The 23,625-nt window shown below is 41.7% G+C and overlaps 1 protein-coding gene across 1 annotated transcript in view; it reads right to left on the minus strand.

Annotated features, from left to right (window-relative positions):
- FAF1 (Fas associated factor 1) overlaps positions 1 to 23,625 on the minus strand; it is a 426,653-nt gene that overhangs the window by 64,893 nt on the left and 338,135 nt on the right. Inside the window, exons 16-17 of the mRNA XM_089684458.1 lie at positions 2,745 to 2,825; positions 221 to 298 (exon numbers count right to left, since the gene is read on the minus strand). Coding sequence (XP_089540584.1) covers positions 221 to 298; positions 2,745 to 2,825 — 159 coding nt within the window. The remainder of the gene's footprint in view (positions 1 to 220; positions 299 to 2,744; positions 2,826 to 23,625) is intronic.

The raw sequence follows: 23,625 nt of genomic DNA on the forward strand, positions 1-23,625 counted from the left end.
TTGCAGTTCTAATTGTGGGGTGACAGGCACACTGAATACACAGTTTCTTTACCGTTAGCATATATGTTACAGCCCACATTCAGAGAAGAAGTAGCTAGCGAACACCATATGATGAATAAGGAAATTATTTCATTGCATTTTCATTTTTTTAGATAACTTACATGAAAACATGAACATATTGTGGAGTGAGTTTATTTCCACTTTAGAAGAAGCTCATTACCTCTCTTTCTTCTTCTTGCTCTTTCTTAATCTGTTCCAATCGGTACTGTTCAGCCATCTCTCTCTCCTGGGCCTCTCTCTGTGGAAACATGGCGTTTAATAGTTCTGATTTTTAGTAGCCAACTGTATATAATACATATCAGTACTTTAAAAGTTTTACACATATCCATGTAAATGCAAAATTCAAGACAAATCCAGATCAACAGCACTGCAAAGCCAAGACTTACTGCAATTCCAAGAAGTTGCAGCGATTATCCACCTGAGCTTTGGCACCTGTACACATCTTATGGATGAGTGCAAAATTGTTTATTTGGCGATAACCTTGTCATTACATTTAATAACAAGTAATAAATATACTTTTTGGGGAAACATACAAGGCTTTTTCTGGGTGATATTTTCTTACCAAAATTATTTCATTTTATGTAATCTATGAACAAACTGGAAAAAAGGTAAAAAATTTACTTATTTCCATTTTAACCCGTTAAAAGTGTTAAAGTAAATAAAAGTTACACATTTTATTTGTCCCATTTACAACAACACTAAAAAATACAAAGGCTTTTGTTGTATTGCACATTGTTAAAATATTCCAAATGGAAAAAAAAGCACAAAATTAATACAAATGAAAAAGAAAAGTTTAATTGATAAGCTCACCATATAATAAATGCACATATTTCTGCAGGATAAAAAAAAAAGTCAATTGCACCTGTTATAAGTGGATATGGGGTGCAATGGTCAGACTTCTGTAGAAAAGCTCAGCAGTTTTCTGCCTGTACCTTTAAACTACAAGTGCACTCATCACTGCCCTCGCAGTAACTTCAGAACTACAAGCTGTCAGCTGCCCGCGATCCGCGGGTAGTATATCCATTCACAGGAAACAGTGAATGAATGAAGCAGCTGTGTGGAGCCCCACATTGCCTCGCTGTTTTTAAATTGTGACAAGGGGTGCGGGAAGAAGATCCCCTGCCCGTTGTCACACCGAGGGGGGTGAGGGGGAACAAGTAAGGTGGAACATGTTCCAAAAGGTGCACTTAGCCAGTAAATATCAATGCTTTAAAAATAAATAGAAAAAAAGAAAAAATGTTAGGCAGATGGGGAAACATAGGAACGAATTTCAATTATTTTTTAACTACATCCCGACCGCCCTATAGCAGATATACTGCTACAGGGCGGCAGGGGTGCACAAAATCATATATACATATATATACATATATACACACATACACACGTGATTTTGTATTTCTGGGTAGGGTGCATGCACTCTACCTGCGCCGCCATTTGCACCTGCGGCTGTCAATCACCGGGTCCCGGACGGTGATTACTGAGGATCTCCAATCTCCAACGGGAGGAGGGCTGCTTTGTTTACTAACAGTCCTCCTCCCTGTTGGCTTTGACACACTGCTCTGGATGGTTGTGCACAGCACAGCCATCCAGAGCAGTGTGCTTACAGTGAAGCACCAACACACCGCCCCCCAGTAAAACATTCCCAGCACACAGTTAACCCTTTGATCGCCCCTCATGTTAACCCCTACCGGCACAGTGGCTTTAATACAGTGTCAGTGCTTTTTTTTTTTAGCACAGATCACTGTATTGGTGTCCCTGGAGATGTCAGAATGCCCGCCACAGTCCCGCAGTCTTGCTATAAGTCGATGATTGCCGCCATTACTAGTTAAAAAAAAAAATTCCAGTATATATACCGCCATTTGTAAACGCTATAACTTTTATGTATACCAATTAGTTTACATGTATTGTGATTTTTTCTTTTAGCAAAAACATTTAGCAGAATACATTTTGTCCCACATTTATGACGAAATTAGATTTGTAAAATTTTTTTACTGGACATGTTTAATAGCAAAATGTCAAAAATATTGTTTATTTTTTTCTCAAAATTGTTGGTCTTTTTTTTATAGCGCAAAAAATGAAAAAAGGCACAGGCGATCAAATACCACAGAAAGAAAGCTCAATTAGTGTGAAAAAAGGACAAAATATAATTTGGGTGCAGCATTGCATGACTGCGCAATTGTCAGTTAAAGCAACGCAGAACCGTAACACATAAAATGGCCGAGTCAGGAAGGGAGGTAAATTCTCAGGAGCGCAAGTGGGTAAACTTATTGCACTGTATTATTGAGCACCTGAACGGTGTTTACAAACACTGTTCATAAGCTTTGTGTTAGAGAGCAAGTCTCAGCTGGCATTCGGACAGCCAAGAATTGCTGTTAAAAGCAGTGAAGGGGAGCAGCAAATGAGGAGAGAAACCAGATATGCTACGTATCCTGTGTACTTCAATGAAGTTTCTTTGGACGAATGTAGCACGCCTAAGGTATGCAACCCGCTACAGAAACAAGTCACGAGGTTCCGAACATTCCCTGGTTACCACAACCGTTTGGGTAATGGTGATTTGAAATTGTGCTGATGGTGCCATCCTATCTTTGCCTGGCTATGAATGCAAGGAGTCCAAGATAAGAAAAGTAGTACATATAATTATCACCTTACACCAAATGATGGCAGGTTTTGGGAAGAACACCTACCTTTGCTCGGTCAGCTTCTAGAGAAAGGCGGTAGGCCTCATCCTGTTCTCTCTTCACATTTTCTCTGGCCTCTCGTTCATCCTAAAACAAATAAATAGAGGAAGTAAACACTTCTGATATGTGGAATAAGGTCTTCAGTGATGTTTCTAGACACTTCAATTATTATATAAAGTTTTCGCGCTTAATAGTTTCCGCAAGTCTCTCGTAACAGTCCATTCTCAGACTATAATAATCTTCTTAAACATCCAAGTAACAATGATGGTACCAGTCTCTTTAAACTCTCACCAGATATTTTATGTCAATCTGCCTAGTACATCATCTCTTCCTTTTTCCTTCCTCTGTTCTCTCTGTGGCTCCACACACCTCAGTTTGCGCCAAAGAACATCTACACAAACAATGCCTCCACAATGTCCTCCCCTCTGTTCCATGGAGGCATTGTTTGTGTGGATTTATGGTATGTGTTTGGTAAGATGCATGATCTGAAGGGGAGGTGAAGCACACTTTTGGTGGTTGGATTCACAAGTGGTGACATTAATATTTAATATGAATTTTAGTGCAAATATAATTTGATATTTTTAAAGATTTACTACACTATATGAGTTTTTCCATTTGAGGAGTGAGTATCTTCAGAAGAAGACACTTATAATACGGCTATGTGACAAGGAGTGCACATATATATGGAAATACAGTGGCAATTAATTTTTGAGTGAGGGTAATAGTATATATAAATGAAGGTGGGTGGTCTTGGATTGTCACATGCTGATTAAGTTGTGGCACCGTTTTTTAACTTTAAATGTGAGCACATATTTTAAAAATTATTTATTTATTTTGAACATACTACGCTATATATGTTCTTTGGTTTTTGTGCAAATTGAGGTGTGTGGAGCCACAGAAAAGGAAGGAAAAATGAAGAGATGATGTACAAGGCGGAATAACACAAAATATCTGGTGAGAGTTTAAAGAGGTTGGTCCCATCATTGTTACTTGGAAGGTTAACCCCTTTACATCCGCCCTATAGCAGTGTTACTGTTACAGGGCGGCATTCCTGTGAAAAATCACACACACACATATATAATTTTTCACCTCCGCCACACAGGGTGCACAGGTCGCTGGAGGATTGCTTCTGCTGTGAAATGTCACAGCACAAACTGATCTACAAGTCCTACACCAGCACCTGCAGGTCTTCAGTCAGGGAGGAAGAACAGAGAGCTGTGTCTATGTTTACATAGATACAGTTCTGTTGTGAAGGGGGAGTCATGAATCCTGTGTCTCTGCAGAGCTGAGGACACAATCCATCACTTCCCATTGTAAAAGGACCACCTAGTGTACACCAAGCACATAGATAGGTACACATTTTGCTTAAATTTATGAAGAAATTTGTTTTTTTTTTTGTATTGGATATGTTTTATAGCAGAAAATAAAAAATGTTTTTTTTCCCCAAAATTGTCAGTTTTTTTGTTTATGGCGCAAAAAGTAAAAACTGCAGAGATGATCAAATACCACCAAAAGAAAGCTCTATTTGTGGGGAAAAAAAGACAAATTTCATTTGGGTACATTGCATGACTGTCAGTTAAAGTAACGCAGTGCAAGGGGGTAAATCTTCTGGAGGACAAGTGGTTAAAAAGATTATTGTAGTCTGAGAAAGGACTGTTAAGAGAGACTTGGGGAAACTATTGAGCGCTAAAACTTAATTTATATGATTAAATCTGCCAATGGGGCAGTTTTGTTTTATCTGCTTATACAGGGTATCTCTTGGTGCTGTTGATTATATTTTATACTCCAATTATTAAGTTGAAACAAATGACTGTCAAAACATTGTGTATTGAGTGCGAACGTCTTCCTGCTACAGTCACACGATCAGCCCCAGTGTTAAAAGAAAGGAAAACTAATTAAAAGGAGAATCAGCCAATCATATGATTATTAAATGAGAACATCTGCATAGTCTGTACCCCAACAATGTACACAACATCCCTGTTCAAGGATGCAATATTTACATTTTTGACAGCTGTTATAAGTTCTATCACATTGAAGACTGAACTAAAATAGTAATTTTTGTTAACATTAAAACACAAAAAGGCTTGTGAAGCAATTTTACTGTACACCATATTTTATATCAGCATTAGAAAAAAAATACATTTCCTGACCCTTTAAAGGCATAACAAAATTAATTTGTCTTTGGTTAGCTTTGATTTTCTATAATTGGCAACAATTATGGAGGCATTCTATGTACATAACTGCCTAAGGCGTCATGTACACTAGCCTACAGTGCCCGTGGGAAAGCACAAAACGCAGAGAAAACGGCACTGCACCTACACATGTTCTTGCTGTGTTTTGTGTTTCCCAGTGGTTAAAACATTCCTATACTGAACACGTTCAGGAGAGGGAGATTTAACCTCACCTAAATGCGGTAGCATCTAAACTCTGCTATAAACTATGTGTACATGCATACATAGGCATTTTTGGAGTTGAGTTTAGGAGCTTTGACAAAAAAAATGCCAAAAAGCTCCTAATCCCCAGTTTAGGAGCTGCTAGTGTTCATGAAGCATTAGAGATATAATTTCCTGTGATTGGCTCATTGCAGCAGTATGCTGTTGGTACTAAACCAGGACTGATCATGTGACTAGAACGGTGTGTACAATCCTGCCATGAAGTTTGCTAAACTACAAAGTGTGCACTGAACTGCTTTTCTCTGAAGAAAAGTGAACTCCATTTACTAAAGTGCGACACAGGCAGCGTGCAATTGCTGTGTGCTAGATGGCGTTTTAACAATTAAAAAAACCTGCTAATATATATATTAAATATACCACAAGAATGTATTAATTTTTGCCTTCCTTTGGATCATTGTCCATTTCCTTGGTATAGGTGGGGAAGTTGCAGAGACTTGGAGCAGACTGAATCTGGGACAGCGGCAACCAATCAGCTTCTAGCTTTCCTTTTCAAATCTTAACTGAACAAGCTGAGTTTAAAACCTCCAGCAAGAACTGTTAACAGAGAAGAAATCACATGACCAATACTCCTGGCCCTGCCAGTGAGAGGCAGTGCATGATCTCGCACTGCACACCGATTCCAGTGCGTGGTCTCGCGCTGCACACTGATTCCAGTGTGTTGTCTCGCACTGCACACCGATTCCAGTGTGTGCTCCCGCACTGCACACCGATTCCAGTGCCTGATCTCACCCTGCACACCAATTCCAGTGCATGATCTCACACTGCACACCGATTCCAGTACATGATCCTACACTGAAAACCAATTCCAGTGCGTGATCCTGCACTGCACACCGATTCCAGGGCACTAGCTTGCACTGCACACTGATTCCTGTGCATGATCTCGCACTGCACACCAATTTCAATGCATGATCTCACACTGCACTCCAATTCCAGTGTGTGATTTCGCACTGGGAACCGATTCCAGTGCATGATCTCGCACTGCACACTGATTCCAGTACGTGATCTCACACTGTACACCGATTCCAGTGCATGATCTCGCACTGCACATCCATTTGCTGTGCATGCTCTTCACTGCACACTAATTTTTAAATTACTGCTTAAATTCTGACACTGAATGTGGAGAGAAGATCCTCTGCATGTTGTCACACAGTGGAAGGATTCGGGGGGTTGGGATGGTGTCAGGAGACATGGCCATGTTACATGTACCCCTCTAAATATGGGCAAAACATTTGACATGTTCCAAAAGGTGAAATTAGACTTTAAATATCAATGTTTTAAAAAAATAAATAAATAAAAGACAAGCTGAAAAAAAAATATGTTAAGCAGATGGAGGGGAGAGAGGATATTTAGCGATGATTATGATTAACAAGTTTGCTAAACTGCAAAACATGGTCTGTACTGCTTTTTCCTGAAGAAATGTGAGGTCCATTTATTAAAGTGCAATACATGCAATGGGTAATTATTGTGTGCTAGATGCCATTTTCACTATAAAAAACTGCTGTAATATATAGTTTAACTATAGCAAAAGAATTTGACTTTTGCATTATTTTGCTTATAAAAAGGCAATGAAAGATTTCTTTTCTGTATATTATTATACAATAACTTATGGTTGGTGCGATTTGTGAGGTTCCATGAGATGAGATTAAGGTAGAAAATGAAGTCATTTGAGATGGCGATGAAATAACACTTCAGAGAAATAATAGCTCACTGTGGTTAAATAGCTAGTTAATGCAAAAAATCCAAAGACATGCTGCTAGGTTAATTGGTTCCAGTCTAAATTGGCTCTAGTATCTGTGTGCATGTATGCATGTATGTGAGATAGAGACCATAGACTGCAAGCATCTTGGGGACAGGGACTGATGTGACTGTACAGTATGTAAAGGGATCCATAATTGTTGACACTTTATAAATGACTGTAATTATAATAAAAAATGGTTCCATATTCATGGCATATTTTAGAATGTAAGTTCGTTTTTTTTTTTTTTTTTACTGTAAATGGAAGACTTTACAAATTCATAACAGAACAGCTGTTTCCTCTAAAGTAATTTTCAGAAATAAGTAGAGAAACTTGGCTGTCAATGGAGATTACAAATGCCCGTATCAACACACATTACATAGGCATTGTCCACTGTTGTCACCATGAGGAAGCTTGTTTTGAGATGTACCATCTCTGGAGTGCATGTTGATAGGAAGTATCTGCGACGACACTGCAGATCAGTAGCAATGAAATGCAATAAAAGATTACAAAAATTTAAGTGTTTTCTCTTTTTATAAGAAAGCAAAAATGGCAATTGTTTTTGAAACACAGAACCTTAGCAGACAATATGTCATAAAGGTAGGGTTCACATACACTTCAAACAGAAGTTATTAAGATCTCATGTCCTCCAAAATACATCCAAAATATAAGGGGTTTACTCTTCATTGTAGGGTAGTAGGTGGAGCCATAAACATAGTTTTATGTTCTAATGAACAACTGGGCATCAACATTTAAACAGCTACTAAGTAACATTGAATATTGTTGGTCCAAGATCAGGAAGATATTTTTTTTTTCACACTGGAGCACATTGGACAGAAGTCCCAAAAGACATTAGACCTGTCTGCTGATCGCCCACTGAGCAGGCGGATGACAGGTCTGTGTGCTCCATTTATGCAGAGCAGACACACACACAGCCCGCTCTGCTTTACGGGCATTTGGATGTAAACGGCCAGGCTGTCTGTTTACATGCAAATGCCCTCCGATCTGCCCAGCAGAGAGGAAAAGATCCTCCTCGGTTTGTTTTTGACAGGTCGGAAGTAAGCAGGCGTAAACGGACTTGCTCTATAGAGCAGTTGGGGGTGGGGGGGGGGGGTCTGATTAGGTCCGCTTGAAAAATGGACAGGCAGACCCGATTGGAAAGCTCTTGTGAAAGGGGCCTTATCTGAGCTCACAGTCTTATGCAATATTTTATCATGAATAAAGGATGCTTTTATCTTCATCTGTGGAGTGATCTTTTTGGAAGATATAAATATATATTGGACCATGTCTTATGTGTGCTTTTTGCTCTCCTTTGGATCATTGTCCATTTCCTTGGTATAGGTGGGGAAGTTACAGAGACTTGGAGCAGACTGAATCTGGGACAGCTGTAAACAGCAACCAATCAGCTTCTAGCTTTCATTTTCAAATCTGAACAAGCGGAGTTTAAGGTCTTGTTCACACCATGGTGCAGAGATATCAGTTTTTCTGCACAGGTTCTGCACGGGCACAACAAAATCAATTATTCTCTATGTGCCCTGTTCACACCACAACACTACTATCACGTGCAGATTGTTTCTGCGCAGGAATCTGCAACGTGTGTAAGACTCATTGCAGCACACATGAAAACTGATGTCTCTGCAAGTGAAATCTGCACATCAGTTTCTCTGCATGTATTATGTGAATGAGGCCTAAAACCTCCAGCAAGAACCGTTAGCAGAGAAGCTGTCACATGACCAATTCTCTTGGGCCTGCCAGTGAGAGGCAGTGCATGATCTCGCACTGCAGACTGATTCCAGTGTGTGATCTCGCGTTGTAGACAGATTCCAGCTGTGCTAAAATGCAGATCATCGCACTGGTGTGAATTGGCCCCCATATATGTAGCATTTGCTTCTTGTAATCCATTGCCCTTAGCTCAGGGATGCAGGCAGGAGGGTGTGCTTAGCTTAGCAAACCCGTCTTCAAGACTCCTGGGATATATGACATCATTTGCCTAGGCATGAAAATCAGGAAGTAATTGAAGAAATGTAAAAAATAACATTTAAAACAAGTAAATATGATGTACTTTCCTATCTATGTACTAATGATAGCAGCATGATATTTCACCGTACAGATTCCAATGTGTGATATCACACTGCACTCTGATTCCAGTGCGTGAGCTCACACTGCACTCTGATTCCAGTGCGTGCTATTTCACTGCACAGATTCCAGTGCATGAATTTTCACTGCAAACTGAGTACAGGGAGTGATCTCACACTGCACTCTGATTCCAGGTCGTGATCTCGCACTGCACTGATTCCAGTGTGTGAATTTTCACTGCACACGGACTCCTAGATTGTACGCTTCAAGGGGCAGGGCCCTCCTATCCCTCTTGTATTGAACTGTATTGTTGCTGTATCGTCTCCCGTTATATTGTAAAGTGCTGAGCAAACTGTTGCCGCTATATATCCTGTATAATGATAATAATAATAATTCCAGTGCGTGATCTTGCACTGCACAATGCTTTTATATTGCTGTGTTTACATTGTGACAGTGGATGCGAGAAGATCCGACCCATTGTCACACTGGGGGGGAGGGGGAACTATTGGCAGGAGCTGGAACATGTTTCAGCTGCACCAACTGTTGTCACCTTCTCACCAAGCTGCTTGGCGATAGTTTGGTATCCCAGTCCAGCCTTGTGTAGGCCTTCAATCTTGTCCCTGACATCCTTGGACAGCTCTTTGGTCTTTGCCATGGTGGAGAGTTTGGAATCTGATTGTTTGATTGCTCCTGTGGACAGGTGTCTTTTATACAGGTAACAATGAGATTAGCAGCACTCCCTTTAAGAGACTGTATCTAATCTCAGCTTGTTACCTGTATGAAAGACACCTGGTAGCTAGAAATCCTGCTGAACGATAGGGGATCAAATACTTATTTCCCTCATGCAAATCAATGTATAATTTGCTAGACATGCATTTCTTTTGAATTTTTTGTTGCTATTCTGTCTCTCAGTGTTACAATACACCTACCATTCGATTTTTAGACTGATCATTTCTTTGTGAGTGGGCAAACATTCAAAATCAGCAGGGGATCAAATACTTATTTCCTTCACTGTACGTTGATGGGAGTACTAATCATTCAATGTTACACTTTCCATTCAAAGTTATGCAGTTGTTTTTACATGAAAAATGGAGCATTTGGGGGAGGAAAAAAAAAAAAAAAGCTTTCAGCCATCTTTGTCATAAGTTCAAATGGACCTCAAGAATAGGAAATGCCGTGTCCGAAGAAACACAGTGAAATGAGATTGCAGCCTCTTAACTGTCATGTGTACTGCTCTTGTAAAGTCAATACAATTTTGCTGACCTGCATTCGAGGTGCATTTTGAACACACAGTAAAATGATCCCTGCCAAAGGATGTGTTTCTGCCTATCCATTACTGACATTTACACAGCTCTGCCACACAACAGCCCTGTGTGCCAAGGCAGGAGACAATTTTCTCTGCTGCAATTCGCCAACACTTGCAGGTTTTGTCTCTTCCTCAGCCTGTGTTTGGAGAGTGAAAGGAAAATCAGAAAAATGATAAACATATATCTGCCCATTCCTCCTATCAGTGTTAGCATGGGAGCACTGTAGTACAGACATCTGGATCCTTGTGCTGCTCCCTCTCCCAGTCTAAGCTCTGCTGTACAGGTGAGTGCAAGAGCTTGAGTTTAATTCAGGTATGGAAGTATAACCCTGACTGCTGCATACTTGTTCTGGGTCAGTGTCTCAAAGTGTTGAAGCCAAAGGATCAGTAATACAGACAGGCAAATAGTATGGAAAGAGGTGACCTAGAACAGTGTGAGCTCGCACTGCTCTTTGAATCCAGTGTGTGATAGTTCACTGCACAGATTCCAGTGTGTAAATTGTGCACTGCACACTGATTCCAGTGCACAAATTTTGCATTGCAAACCAATTCCAGTGCGTGATTTTGCACTGTACTGATTCCTGTGCGTGGATTTTGCACTGCAAACTGATTCTAGTGCGTGATATCACACTGCGCTTCAATTCCAGTGCGCGATATTTCACTGCACAGATTCCAGTGTGGATTTTGCACTGCAAACTGATTTCAGTGCATGATTTTTAACTGGGCTGATTCAAATGCGTGAATTTGTACTGCAAAACGATTCCAGTACGTGATCTCGCACTGCACACTGATCCCAGTGCGTGAGCTCGCACTGCACACTGATCCCAGTGCGTGAGCTCGCACTGCACACTGATCCCAGTGCGTGATCTCGCACTGCACACTGATTCCAGTGTGTGATCTCGCACTGCACACTGATTCCAGTGCGTGAATTTCAACTGCAGATTCCAGTGCGTGAATTTGCACTGCAAACTGATTCCAGTGTGTTATCTCGCACTGCACACTGCTTTGATATTAGTGTGTTTACATTGTGACAGTGGATTCAGGAAGATCCCATGCCCATTGTCGCACTGAGGGGAGGGAACTATTGGCAGGAGCTGGAACATGTTACACTGTAAATATGGGTGGAACATGTAACATGTTTTAAAAGGTGAACTTAGCCTTTAAATATCAATGTTTTAAAAAGTACAATAAAAACAAGCAGCAAAAAATGTTCCGCAGATGGAGGGAAGGGAGGTTATTCAGGGATGATTAGGGAGAAAGCAGAACTTCCCTCTCTCAGTCAACACTGATTATGTTTAACCACTTCCTGTCCGGACACTTTTACCCCCTTCCTGTCCAGGGCAATTTTCAGCTTTCAGCGCTATCACACTTTGAATGACAATTGCGCGGTCATGCAATACTGTACCCATATGAATTTTTTACCATTTTTTTGAGACAGATAAAGCTTTATTTTGGTGGTATTTATTCACCACTGGGATTTTTATTTTTTTTACTATGTAAATGAAAAAGTCCAAAAATTTTGAAAAAAAGTGTTTTTTTTTATAAAATTTTGCAAATAAATAATATTTCATCCTAAATCTTGGCCAAAATTTATTCCGTTATTTTTTTAGTAAAAAAAAAAAATCCAAATTAGTTTATAACCAAACATTATAATTTTTAAAAATTTTTTTTACATTTTTATTTTATTTTTTTTTATATTATTTTTTATTTTTACATACTGTCACCCTAGCAGTACAGTGTCACCATGGTGACACTGTACTACTTGTGGGGGGTGATGAAGATTTTTTTTTTTTTTTTTACACTGATTGCTTTTACACCCATATAGGATGTAAAAGCAATCATTTCTCTTTCTCTCTGTCTGCATTCTTGCAGTCATTGAGAAATACTGAGTGAGCTGTGATTGGTCACAGCTTGTCACATGGTACAAGGCTGTTGTGAATAGCCTTGTACCATGTGACCTCTGTGATCATTCACAGATTTCACACGTAGTAAGCAATGATGTCACAAGTGACATCTTGCTTACTACTTTGCATGTGATCACTGATTCGCCAATCAGTGATCACATGACCGGGACCTCGTACAGAGGTCCCGTCCGACGATCGGTGTTTCACTGTGTCCGGAGGACACGGCGGACACCGGATCGCGGTGGTGCGCGCTCCTAGGGAGCGCGCACAGCTAGAAAAGGCGGGTGCCGTTTAGGAACGGCAACCCGCCCCTGGACTGCCACCGCCCTGCCGTTTATAAACAGCAGGCGGACGGCAAGAGGTTAATCTTTATACTGCTATCATTAGTACAGAGATAGGAAAGCACATCATATTTACTTGTTTTAAATGTTATTTATTTTTTACATTTCTTCAGTTACTTCCTGGTTTTCATGCCTAGGCAAATGATGTCATATATCCCAGGAGTCTTGAAGAGGGGTTTGCTAAGCTAAGCACACCCTCCTGCCTGCATCCCTGAGCTAAGGGCAATGGATTACAAGAAGCAAATGCTACATATATCGGGGCCAATTCACACCATCACGTTGATCTGTGTTTTAGCACAAGCTGCAAGACGCAGATCAATGGAAGGACATCTGAAAAACAATCATTTCCAATGTGTCCTATTCACACTATAACACTGCACATGCATGTCAATGGGTATCAACATGTATGTCATTAGATGTCAGAGCGTGTTAAAACATGACCAAAATGGATGGAAATGTACATGCATTTTCCGTACATTTTAGTGCAAGTCGGTGTGAACTGGACCTCATCTACCCTTACTCAAATGCCAGAGGGTGTTTTTCAAAGTGAATTCTCAGCAAAATAAACATGGAGAGATGGATGAGTTTGTGTTGAATACTAAAAAAAAATAATGAAATAGTGTTTTTGGTGTGTGGTGCTCAGATGTAGTGCAGTTCCACTTTAACAAGTGTGTTAAACTGCAAGGCATGGACTGGACTGCTTTTTTCCGAAGAAAAGTGAGGTCCATTTACTAAAGCGTGATAAATGCAGCATGTAATTATTCCGTGCTATATGCTATTTTACCAATTTAAAAACATTGCTCTAATATATAAAGTGGTTGGAAAGCCTTTCCCGATTCTCTCTCTTCCACCCCGCTCCCCCACCCCAACCCGCTGAGCAGGTGAATGACAGTTCTGTGCGTGCTCTGCTTATGCAGAGAGGATACAGTCCATTGTGCTCTATGATCATTCCGATGTAAACGGACCAGCTGTTTGTTTACATCTGACTGTCCTCTGATATGATCTGCCCAGACGGAGAGGAATGGATGCTTTTCATTTTGTTTTTGGCGATTCGGATTGGAGGTAGACAGGTGCAACAGACACAAGTCGGTTTACACCCGCCACTCCATAGAGAGCATAGGAGGGTCTGATCAGGTCCACCTGAAAAATGGACAGGAGGACCCGAGCGGAATGCTCTCACGCTGCACACCAATTCCAGTGCCTGATCTCATGCTGCACACTGCACAGATTCCAGTGCGTGATCTCATGCTGCCACCGATTTCAATGCGTGATCTCGCGCTGCACACCAATTGCAAGCTCGTGCTGCACACCGATTCCGGTGCACGAGCTCACACTGCACACCGATTCCGGTGCACAAGCTCGCACTGCACACCGATTCTGGTGCACCAGCTCGCACTGCACACAGATTCCGGTGCACCAGCTCGCACTGCACAGCGATTCCAGTGCACCAGCTCACACTGCACACCGATTCCAGTGCGCGATCTAGCACTGCACAGCGATTCCAGTGTGTGATCTCACACTGCAGTGTTAGTTCCAAGCAGGTTTGATTGCACACAGTCTTATGGAATGCTTTTAGAAGGAATAAAGGATGCTTTTATCTTCATCTCTTATGTGATCTTTTTGGAAGATATAAATATATATTGGACCATGTCTTATGTGTGTTTTTTTGCCTTCAGATAATTTGGGGATTTAGGGTGTTAAGGAAGCAAATATTTATTTTCAATTTTTGTGGATAAACCAAATGGACATCTGTCTCCTTCCAACCTATGTAACTGCTGCTTTACAGCTCAGGGAGAGTCTTATGTCATAAAGTATATAGCTGTGTAAGGCTTACTGGCCATCATCAGTACAATGTATGGAAATCATGGTTTCTATGGATGTATTTCAATTATCCTGAAGCAGAAAATCGAGTGCTGCTACCTTCATAGTGTATATTTCAGGTCTATTTAGTGGTATGAGGACAGACACAGCATTCTCTGTCATAAGCAATGCAGCTCATGACAGCACCGCATTTAGATCGGATTCAGTATTATCACCTCTAATGCAAACGATTCAGCCCTGCACCCAGGTAGAGTTGTCACTGCCGGATTACGTCCCATTGCTGACTCCTTGCTGGGAGCTGACAGTAACAAAGATCCTGTGGTTTCCTTTCCATTTAATTAAAGGTGGAACCTGTGGCTCCCCTGCATGGCAGCGGAACTGCTACACCACTCTCGCTGCGGGACCCGGCTCCAAACCCTCGGAATTAATTTGAGAAAGGGGAGTGTGTCATGACTGAAGCAGAGCAAGAGAGATATACACTGTATTTTTCTCAGATGGGTTTCAGTTTTGTTCAACAGTTCCAGTTCTGATTTAATGAGATCATGTGAAAAGACTGTTAACAAAACCAACAGAGTGGCTTGCTGTTAGATAAAAATAGAGGGTAAAACACCAGGATAGTCAGAGAATAAAGTATTTGAAAAAAATTGAAGAGGTAATCTCATTTTAATTTGTTCCTTAATTTCCTGCAATGCAAGAAAGACACAGAAAGAGCTGAAAAATACATACATAACTTATACATTATTCCTAAATTATTTAATTAGTCCAAGTTCTTCATCCTTAAAGTGGAACTTTACCCATAACAACTAAAAAATAATGTTCTTTAGTAAGCAACATACATTCCACATTCATAATTATGCTACCAAAAATAATGTGTGCTGTAAATTGCCTCCAGCATTGTTCCTGTTTCTTCTTGCTAGAGGCTACAATTTTGCTGAGGAACAGAGCCCCTGAGCAGCAGTAAATCTTTACCGTATTTTCCGGCGCATAAGATGACTGGGCGTATAAGACGACCCCCTACTTTTCCTGTTAAAATGTAGTGTTTGAGCTATACTCGCCGTACAAGACTACCCTTCTTCCAATGCACACCAGTGGGAAGAATCGTGCCCCATCATTGGTATCAGTGGGAGGAATAGTGCCCCATCATTGGTGTCAGTGGGAGGAATAGTGCCCCATCATTGGTATTAGTGAGAGGAATAGTGCCCCATCATTGGTATTAGTGGGAGAAATAGTGCCCCATCATTGGTGTCAGAGCGACGAATCATGCCCCATCATTGATGTCAGTGGGAGGAATAGCACCCCATCATTGGTATCAGTGGGAGGAATAGTGCCCCATCAGTGGTATCAGTGGCAGGAATAGTGCCCCATCATTAGTATCAGTGGGAGGAATAGTGCCCCATCATTAGTATCAGTGGGGGGAATAGTGCCCCATCTTTGGTGTCAGTGGGAGGAATCATGCCCCATCATTGGTGTCAGTGGGAGGAATAGTATCCCATCATTGGTGTCAGTGGGGGGGTGGAGGAATAGTGCCCCATCATTGGTGTCAGTGGGGGGGGGGAATAGTGCCCCATCGTTGGTGTCAGTGGGGGGAAGGAAAAGTGCCCCATCGTTGGTGTCAGTGGGAGGAATAATGCCCCAATGATGGGGCACTATTCCTCCCACTGACACCAATGACAATTGCTGACCCCTGTTCCAGTATGGTGCTGCTGCAGCCAGCATATGTGGTTGCAGCAGCATCTCTGTACGGCACACTTACTGGCCGCTCCTTCACTCGACTTTTGCGGTGCCGCGCGAACATCCAGTAGCCGAACCGAATGAAGGAGCAGCCGCGCTTCCTGGACCGGATCGTCGTGGGACTGGAGCCAGGTAAGAAACAGCAGCCCCTGTCCACCCCTGTACTTAGTGTCCCTTGGAAGGGGGGGGGCGGAGGCGGCACCGCGCCACCCCCCTAAAAAGTGTCAGCATGCCGTATACCGGCGTATAAGACGACCCCCGACTTTTGAGTAGATTTTCAAAGGGTAAAAAGTTGTCTTATACGCCAGAAAATACGGTAGGTTGTCAGCACATCAGGTTCTACATTTTTGGCACAGTGCCTAAATATAGAGAGCTACTGAGCATGTGCAGAGAAGGGGGATACAGTGTAATACTGGCTTTTAAACAATATTGGCACTTTTTATTAATGTTTTACATACACTAAAATTACGACTGTTTTACATACGACTAAAATTCAAAATACTAACAAAAACTTAAAAGCCATCCACAACTCTGCCCCCAGCTACATCACCAACCTGGTCTCAAAATATCAACCAAACAGCTCTCTTCGATCCTTACAATACCTTCTGCTCTGTAGTACCCGTGTCACCTCCTCCCATGCTCGCCTCCAGGACTTCTCCCGATCTTCTCCCATCCTATGGAACTCTCTACCCCAATCTCTCCGGCTGTCTCCTAATCTATCCACCTTCAGACGATCCCTGAAAACCTCTCTTCTCAAAAGAAGTTTATCCTTCTTCTACCTAGTAAACTGCCATTTATTTCCTCCATCAGCTCATCCCCCCCACAGCTATTACCTTTTGTATCACTCAACCCTTCCTCCTAGATTGTAAGCTCTAACGCACAGGGCCATCTGTTTCCTCTTGTACCAAATTGTATTGTAACTGTAATGTCTACCTTCATTTTGTAAAGCGCTGCGCAAACTGTTGGTGCTATATAAATCCTGTATAATAATAATAATACTACTGTAGATACACCTGCAAAAGGGGTCAGCCTGACGTGATCTAGCAGGACCTAATTTTCTGTATAAAGTTCCACTTTAAAGGCTCATTCAGATAGTGATTAATCTCGTCCTCCATACAGAGCCGCTTGTAGATGCATTCAGACAGTGATTAATCTCATCCTTTGTACAGAGCTGCTGGCAGATGAATGTGCATCCACCTCGGAGCTGCAAGCAGGCAGCCCTTAGAAATGGATTCATGAACACAATCACTTAAAGTTTCACATGTGTGCAGGAGCCTGCGATCAGATCCCTGCACCCGTTCCTGTCCGCGTGTCACACTTTCACATGTGATTATGTCCGTACATCCATTTCTATGGGCTGCCTGCTTGCAGCTCCGAGGTGGATGCACATTCATCTGCTAGCAGCTCTGTACAGAGGATGAGATTAATCACTGTCTGAATGAGCCCTTAAGGATGAGAATTTACAATAATGAAATAATCTCAGAGTAATGTATAAAGAGTACATAGATTATTCCCATTTGCTCCACCATGGTTGGCTCTAGGTTAGGAGGTTAAGTAAGGTAGACTACTGCAATTCTGTATTGAAAATGCACTTGTACCTAAAAGCTGAACCTCCGGAGAACAGCTAAAAATATGAAACACATATACGTTCATGATACATTTTCCATTCAAAGTTATACAGCAATAAAAGAAAAAAAAACCTCAGCGCCCATGACCTCCTTCCCAACACACTTATCCACGTGAAATGCTGCTGTACACAGGTATAAAACCACAAAAACAATTTTCAACTCAAAACAGCGCAAAACACACAAAAACAATCTGTAAAATACCCAACCTATAAATAATATTAGTACAGATATTACAATTTTTATATAAGTGTCAAAAACAAAATAATTTGTGACACATACAAAAACAAAAAAAAGTCCAGTGACATGTCCAAAAAAAGTCCCGTGATAAAAAAACAAACATATATTTTCATAAAATTCTTCAGTGCCAATAATAATCCTTCCACCATCCACCAGTGCAAAACCAACATGAAGCGCACTCACCAGATGTTTGGGAAGTATAACGCCTTTCAGGATTATTAAGGGCTCCTGGACCCCCTTTAAACCTCCAATTATTGCCTCCTCTAGGACATAGAAACCTCCTCCGATTACTCCCCTCACCGACTCCACCAAAATTCAGGAAGAATAAACCAATAGAGTGATACCGTTATGACTTTTCAATCTTAGTAAGCCTTAAACCAGACCACTCACATTTTCAAAGGTATTAACCAGCATTTTATTGATGTATAAAACGATTTTCCACAGATCCTGTAATAAGACCCCACAGCCAGGTAACACAGCAGGATGACAGACCTCAGAAGCAGCCTCCTCCACTAGGCAAGATGGCCCCTTGGAACGCACCACTTGGCGTGCATTCCACTCAGCGGAAATGACGTCGGGCGCCGGGACGGCCAGCCGGAAATACGTCAACGCATTTCGCCCCACCCACAACGCGTTGACGTATTTCCGGCTGGCCGTCCCGGCGCCCGACGTCATTTCCGCTGAGTGGAATGCACGCCAAGTGGTGCGTTCCAAGGGGCCATCTTGCCTAGTGGAGGAGGCTGCTTCTGAGGTCTGTCATCCTGCTGTGTTACCTGGCTGTGGGGTCTTATTACAGGATCTGTGGAAAATCGTTTTATACATCAATAAAATGCTGGTTAATACCTTTGAAAATGTGAGTGGTCTGGTTTAAGGCTTACTAAGATTGAAAAGTCATAACGGTATCACGCTATTGGTTTATTCTTCCTGAATTTTGGTGGAGTCGGTGAGGGGAGTAATCGGAGGAGGTTTCTATGTCCTAGAGGAGGCAATAATTGGAGGTTTAAAGGGGGTCCAGGAGCCCTTAATAATCCTGAAAGGCGTTATACTCACCAAACATCTGGTGAGTGCGCTTCATGTTGGTTTTGCACTGGTGGATGGTGGAAGGATTATTATTGGCACTGAAGAATTTTATGAAAATATAAGTTTGTTTTTTGGACATGTCACTGGACTTTTTTTTTGTTTTTGTATGTGTCACAAATTAATTTGTTTTTGACACTTATATAAAAATTGTAATATCTGTACTAATATTATTTATAGGTTGGGTATTTTACAGATTGTTTGTGTTTTGCGCTGTTTTGAGTTGAAAAAAAAGTTATACAGCAGTTGGATTTATATGGAAAATGGAGCATTTGCAAAAATAAATGGCAGCTTGCAATCATTTTTGCCTGCTGTTCAAATGCACCTCAATCAGAAATGCTGTGTCTGAAGAAACACAGCAAAATGTAAATGCAGCCTCTTAACTGCCATGTGTACTACTCAATTAAAGTCAATGAAATTTTGCTGATCTGCATTTCAGCTGCGTTCCAAACACACACAGTAAAACGCAGGAAAATGTCTGCCAAAGAAGTTGCACTTCTGTTCATCCATTACTAAGATTTACACATCTCTGTCACACAACAGCCCCATCTGGCAAAGCAGGAGGCCAAAATTATCTGCTGCAATTCAACAACACAAAGGTTTTGTCTCTCCCCCCAGCCTGTGTTTAAAGATTGAAAAGAAAAGCAGCAAAATGATAACCTCATCTCTGCTCACTCCTCCTATCAGTGTGAACCCTGTTAGCACATGAGCACTGTAGTACAGATATCTGGTTCTTTGTGCTGCTTCCTCTTCCAGTCTGAGCTCTGCTGTACAGGGGACTGCAAGAAGCTGAAACTGAGATTAATTCAGGTATAGAAGTTCTAACCCTGCCTGCAGCATATTTGTTCTGGGTCAGTGTTTCAAAGTGTTGAGCCAAAGGATCAGTAATACAGACAGGTAACTAGTATGGAAAGAGATGATCTAAACAGCCCATGTGCATTTCCCCTGCGATAGGTTTCCTTAACAAATTTTCTATTTTTTTTTTTAAATTTTACTTTTGAGCAGTATTTTAGTTCTATAGTTATTACTATTTAGCCTCACTGGGAGTAATGCAATTGCCTTGGAATCTGCATGCTGACTAAGGTGTCATTTTATCATGCAGCGGTAAATGCGCTGCTCAGTTTTCCGGCATTCTCAGAGGAGAGAGTTCTCCTCTGAATGCTGTTTTATGAAGAGGTGTAGATCGCTTCTCCTAATGAAGAGAGAAGCGATCTACTAAGGCTTTGAATGCTGGAAAATGGCTGCTTTCACTATAATCTGGCGAGATTACAGTAAGAGATCAGTCAAACACCGTTTACTAAGCAGAGGTAAATTATTGCTGCTTCGTTTGCGGTTCCTCCGATTCTCCAGCTCTGGGCTGGAGGATCTGGAAGAACACAGATCGCTGTGTGCTGAGATGATCAGTGGAGAACATGTTTTCTGCTGATCATCTCTGTTTCCTAAACCACTAATGATCTGAGATCAGCAACGATCCTCAGGATCACCGCTGATCTTTGATTCATAAAAGGACACCTAAATTCAAGAAAAGTTGGATGTATTTGCTGGGTCCATGTGAGGTTTTTAATTTTGTGACAAGTCTACATGATTATATAATTACCTAAATCCAAAAGTGGCTGATTAGCCCCATTTTCTGGTTAAATAGCTGTTCAGGAAGCCCCCGCACCTTAATTTTTTACGGTGAAAAGAATCATGTAAACAAAGGCTGCAGTCCTACCCAGAAGCACAGAGAAAAGCTTGAGGCGTCTCGTATCTCTGAATGTAATCTATGTTTGGCCATACACTCTTAAGTGAGAAATCTATTGGCTACCCCTTCCATGCTAAGCAGTGTTGATGGACGAATCTCCTGCTGGCAGTTATTGTATTCTGGCTGCCCCCAGATGTCAAGATACCCAAACCGTGGCTCCAGATAATTTGCTACAATCACTACTCAGCCTACAATTTTCTGCTGGGCTCCGATGATTTTCAGATTGAAGGAGCTGGGCAGAAAAAGTAGGCCGAACAGTGACTGCAATCCAATCAGCTGCAGGCAGTGCTGAAGTATTCCGACAGCCACGGGTTCTGGCTGTGAGCGACGGGGCCAGCCTGCAATTTTCAGCACAACCTTTTCGATTTTCAGATCTAAGGAAGCCTGGAGCAGTGGTGCTAAGAGGCATCCATGGCTTGGATTTTAGCCAGTTCATCAGCAACTGACGGTTATTCGCTCCATCTAAGGCCAGCTTTTTTAAAAATGTATTTATTTATTTCAGGTGCTTATATAGCGATGTCAATTTACGCAGCGCGTTACGTATACAGTCATGGCCGAAATTGTTGGCACCCTTGATATTTCTCCAGGAAATCATGTATTTCTCACGAAACGTATTGCATTAACACATGTTTTGCTATACACATGTTTATTCCCTTTGTGTGTATTGGGACAAAACAAAAAAAGGGAGGAAAGAAAGCAAATTCGACATAATGTCACACAAACCTCCAAAAATGGGCTGGACAAAAGTATTGGCACCCTTTCACAACTGCGGATAAATAAGAATGTTACAAGCATGTGATGCTCCTGTAAACTCACCTGGGGCAAGTAACAGGTGTGGGCAATATAGAAATCACACCTGAAAGCAGATAAAAAGGAGAGACGTTCACTTAACCTTTGCATTGTGTGTCTGTCTGTGCCACACTAAGCATGGACAACAGAAAGAGGAGACGAGAACTGTCTGAGGACCTGAGAACCAAAATTGTGGCAAAATATCAACAATCTCAAGGTTACAAGTCCATCTCCAGAGAACTAGATTTGCCTTTGTCCACAGTGCGCAACATTATCAAGAAGTTTGCAACCCATGGCACTGTAGCTAATCTCCCTGGTCGTGGACGGATGAGGAAAATTGATGAAAGATTGCAACGCAGAATAGTCCGGATGGTGGATAAGCAGCCCCAAACATGTTCCAAAGACATTCAAGCTGTCCTGCAGGCTCAGGGAGCATCAGTGTCAGCGCGAACTATCCGTCGACATTTAAATGAAATGAAACGCTATGGCAGGAGACCCAGGAGGACCCCACTGCTGACACAGAGACATAAAAAAGCAAGACTACAGTTTGCCAAAATGTACTTGAGTAAGCCAAAAGCCTTCTGGGAAAACGTCTTGTGGACAGATGAGACCAAGATAGAGCTTTTCGGTAAAGCACATCATTCTACTGTTTACCGAAAACGGAATGAGGCCTACAAAGAACAAAACACAGTACCTACGGTAAAATATGGTGGAGGTTCAATGATGTTTTGGGGTTGTTTTGCTGCCTCTGGCACTGGGTGCCTTGACTGTGTGCAAGGCATCATGAAATCTGAGGATTACCAAAGGATTTTGGGTCGCACTGTAGGGCCCAGTGTCAGAAAGCTGGGTTTGCGTCCAAGATCCTGGGTCTTCCAGCAGGACAATGACCCCAAACATACGTCAAAAAGCACTCAGAAATGGATGGCAAAGAAGCGCTGGAGAGTTCTGAAGTGGCCAGCAATGAGCCCAGATCTAAATCCCATTGAACACCTGTGGAGAGATCTTAAAATTGCTGTTGGGAAAAGGTGTCCTTCCAATAAGAGAGACCTGGAGCTGTTTGCAAAGGAAGAGTGGTCCAAAATTCCGGGTGAGAGGTGTCAGAAGCTTATTGATGGTTATAGGAAGCGACTGATTTCAGTTATGTTTTCCAAAGGGTGTGCAACCAAATATTAAGTTAAGGGTGCCAATACTTTTGTCCAGCCCATTTTTGGGGTTTTGTGTGACATTATGTCATATTTGCTTTTCTGCCTCTGTTTTATATTTGTTCCAATACATACAAAGGGAATAAACATGTGTATAGCAAAACATGTGTTAATGCAATACCTTTTTTGTGTGAAATACTTGATTTTCAGGAAAAATATCAAGGGTGCCAACAATTTCGGCCATGACTGTATATTGTACATTCACATCAGTCCCTGCCCTCAAGGGGCGTACAATCTAAGGTCCCTAACTTACATTTATACATACACATACTAGGGCCAATTTAGAAAGGATCCAATTAACCTACCAGCATGTGTTTGGAGTTTGGGAGGAAACCGGAGTACCTAGAGGAAACCCACACAGGCACAGGGAGAACATGCAAACTCCAGGCAGGTGGTGCCATGGTTGGGATTCGAACCAACGACCCTAGTACTGCCAGGCAGAAGTGCTAACTATTTAGGCACTGTGCTGCCCAGCTTACGGGTGAACTAAAGCCAACCATACAAGGATCCAAATTCAGCCGGTTCAGCAGGGAGTGGCTGAATTTCGGATCCACGTATGGGCACCCTGGATGCACAGAAGTCTATCTATTGATCTGCTTGTGTACAATCAGCCTGTCAGGTTTTATCTGAATGATTAGTACCACCGGCTAACCCCGCCGGCACAACACAACAGAGCTGCGGGAAGGACTCCACCCACGGCGGAAAGAAAATGAATTGCATAATCTATGGCCTGCCTAAGTTTGTGACTTTAGTATAGTGGTAAAGTTCTTTTGCAAACATGAAAAATTAATTTAAAGATTTCTTCTGGATTTGTTCTTTATAAGAGACTGCAATATAAGCTAT

The sequence above is a fragment of the Staurois parvus genome, unplaced genomic scaffold (genome assembly GCF_062004578.1).
Source record: "Staurois parvus isolate SC_StPar_1 unplaced genomic scaffold, SC_StPar_1.0 ptg000347l, whole genome shotgun sequence".
Taxonomy (NCBI): Eukaryota; Metazoa; Chordata; class Amphibia; order Anura; family Ranidae; genus Staurois; species Staurois parvus.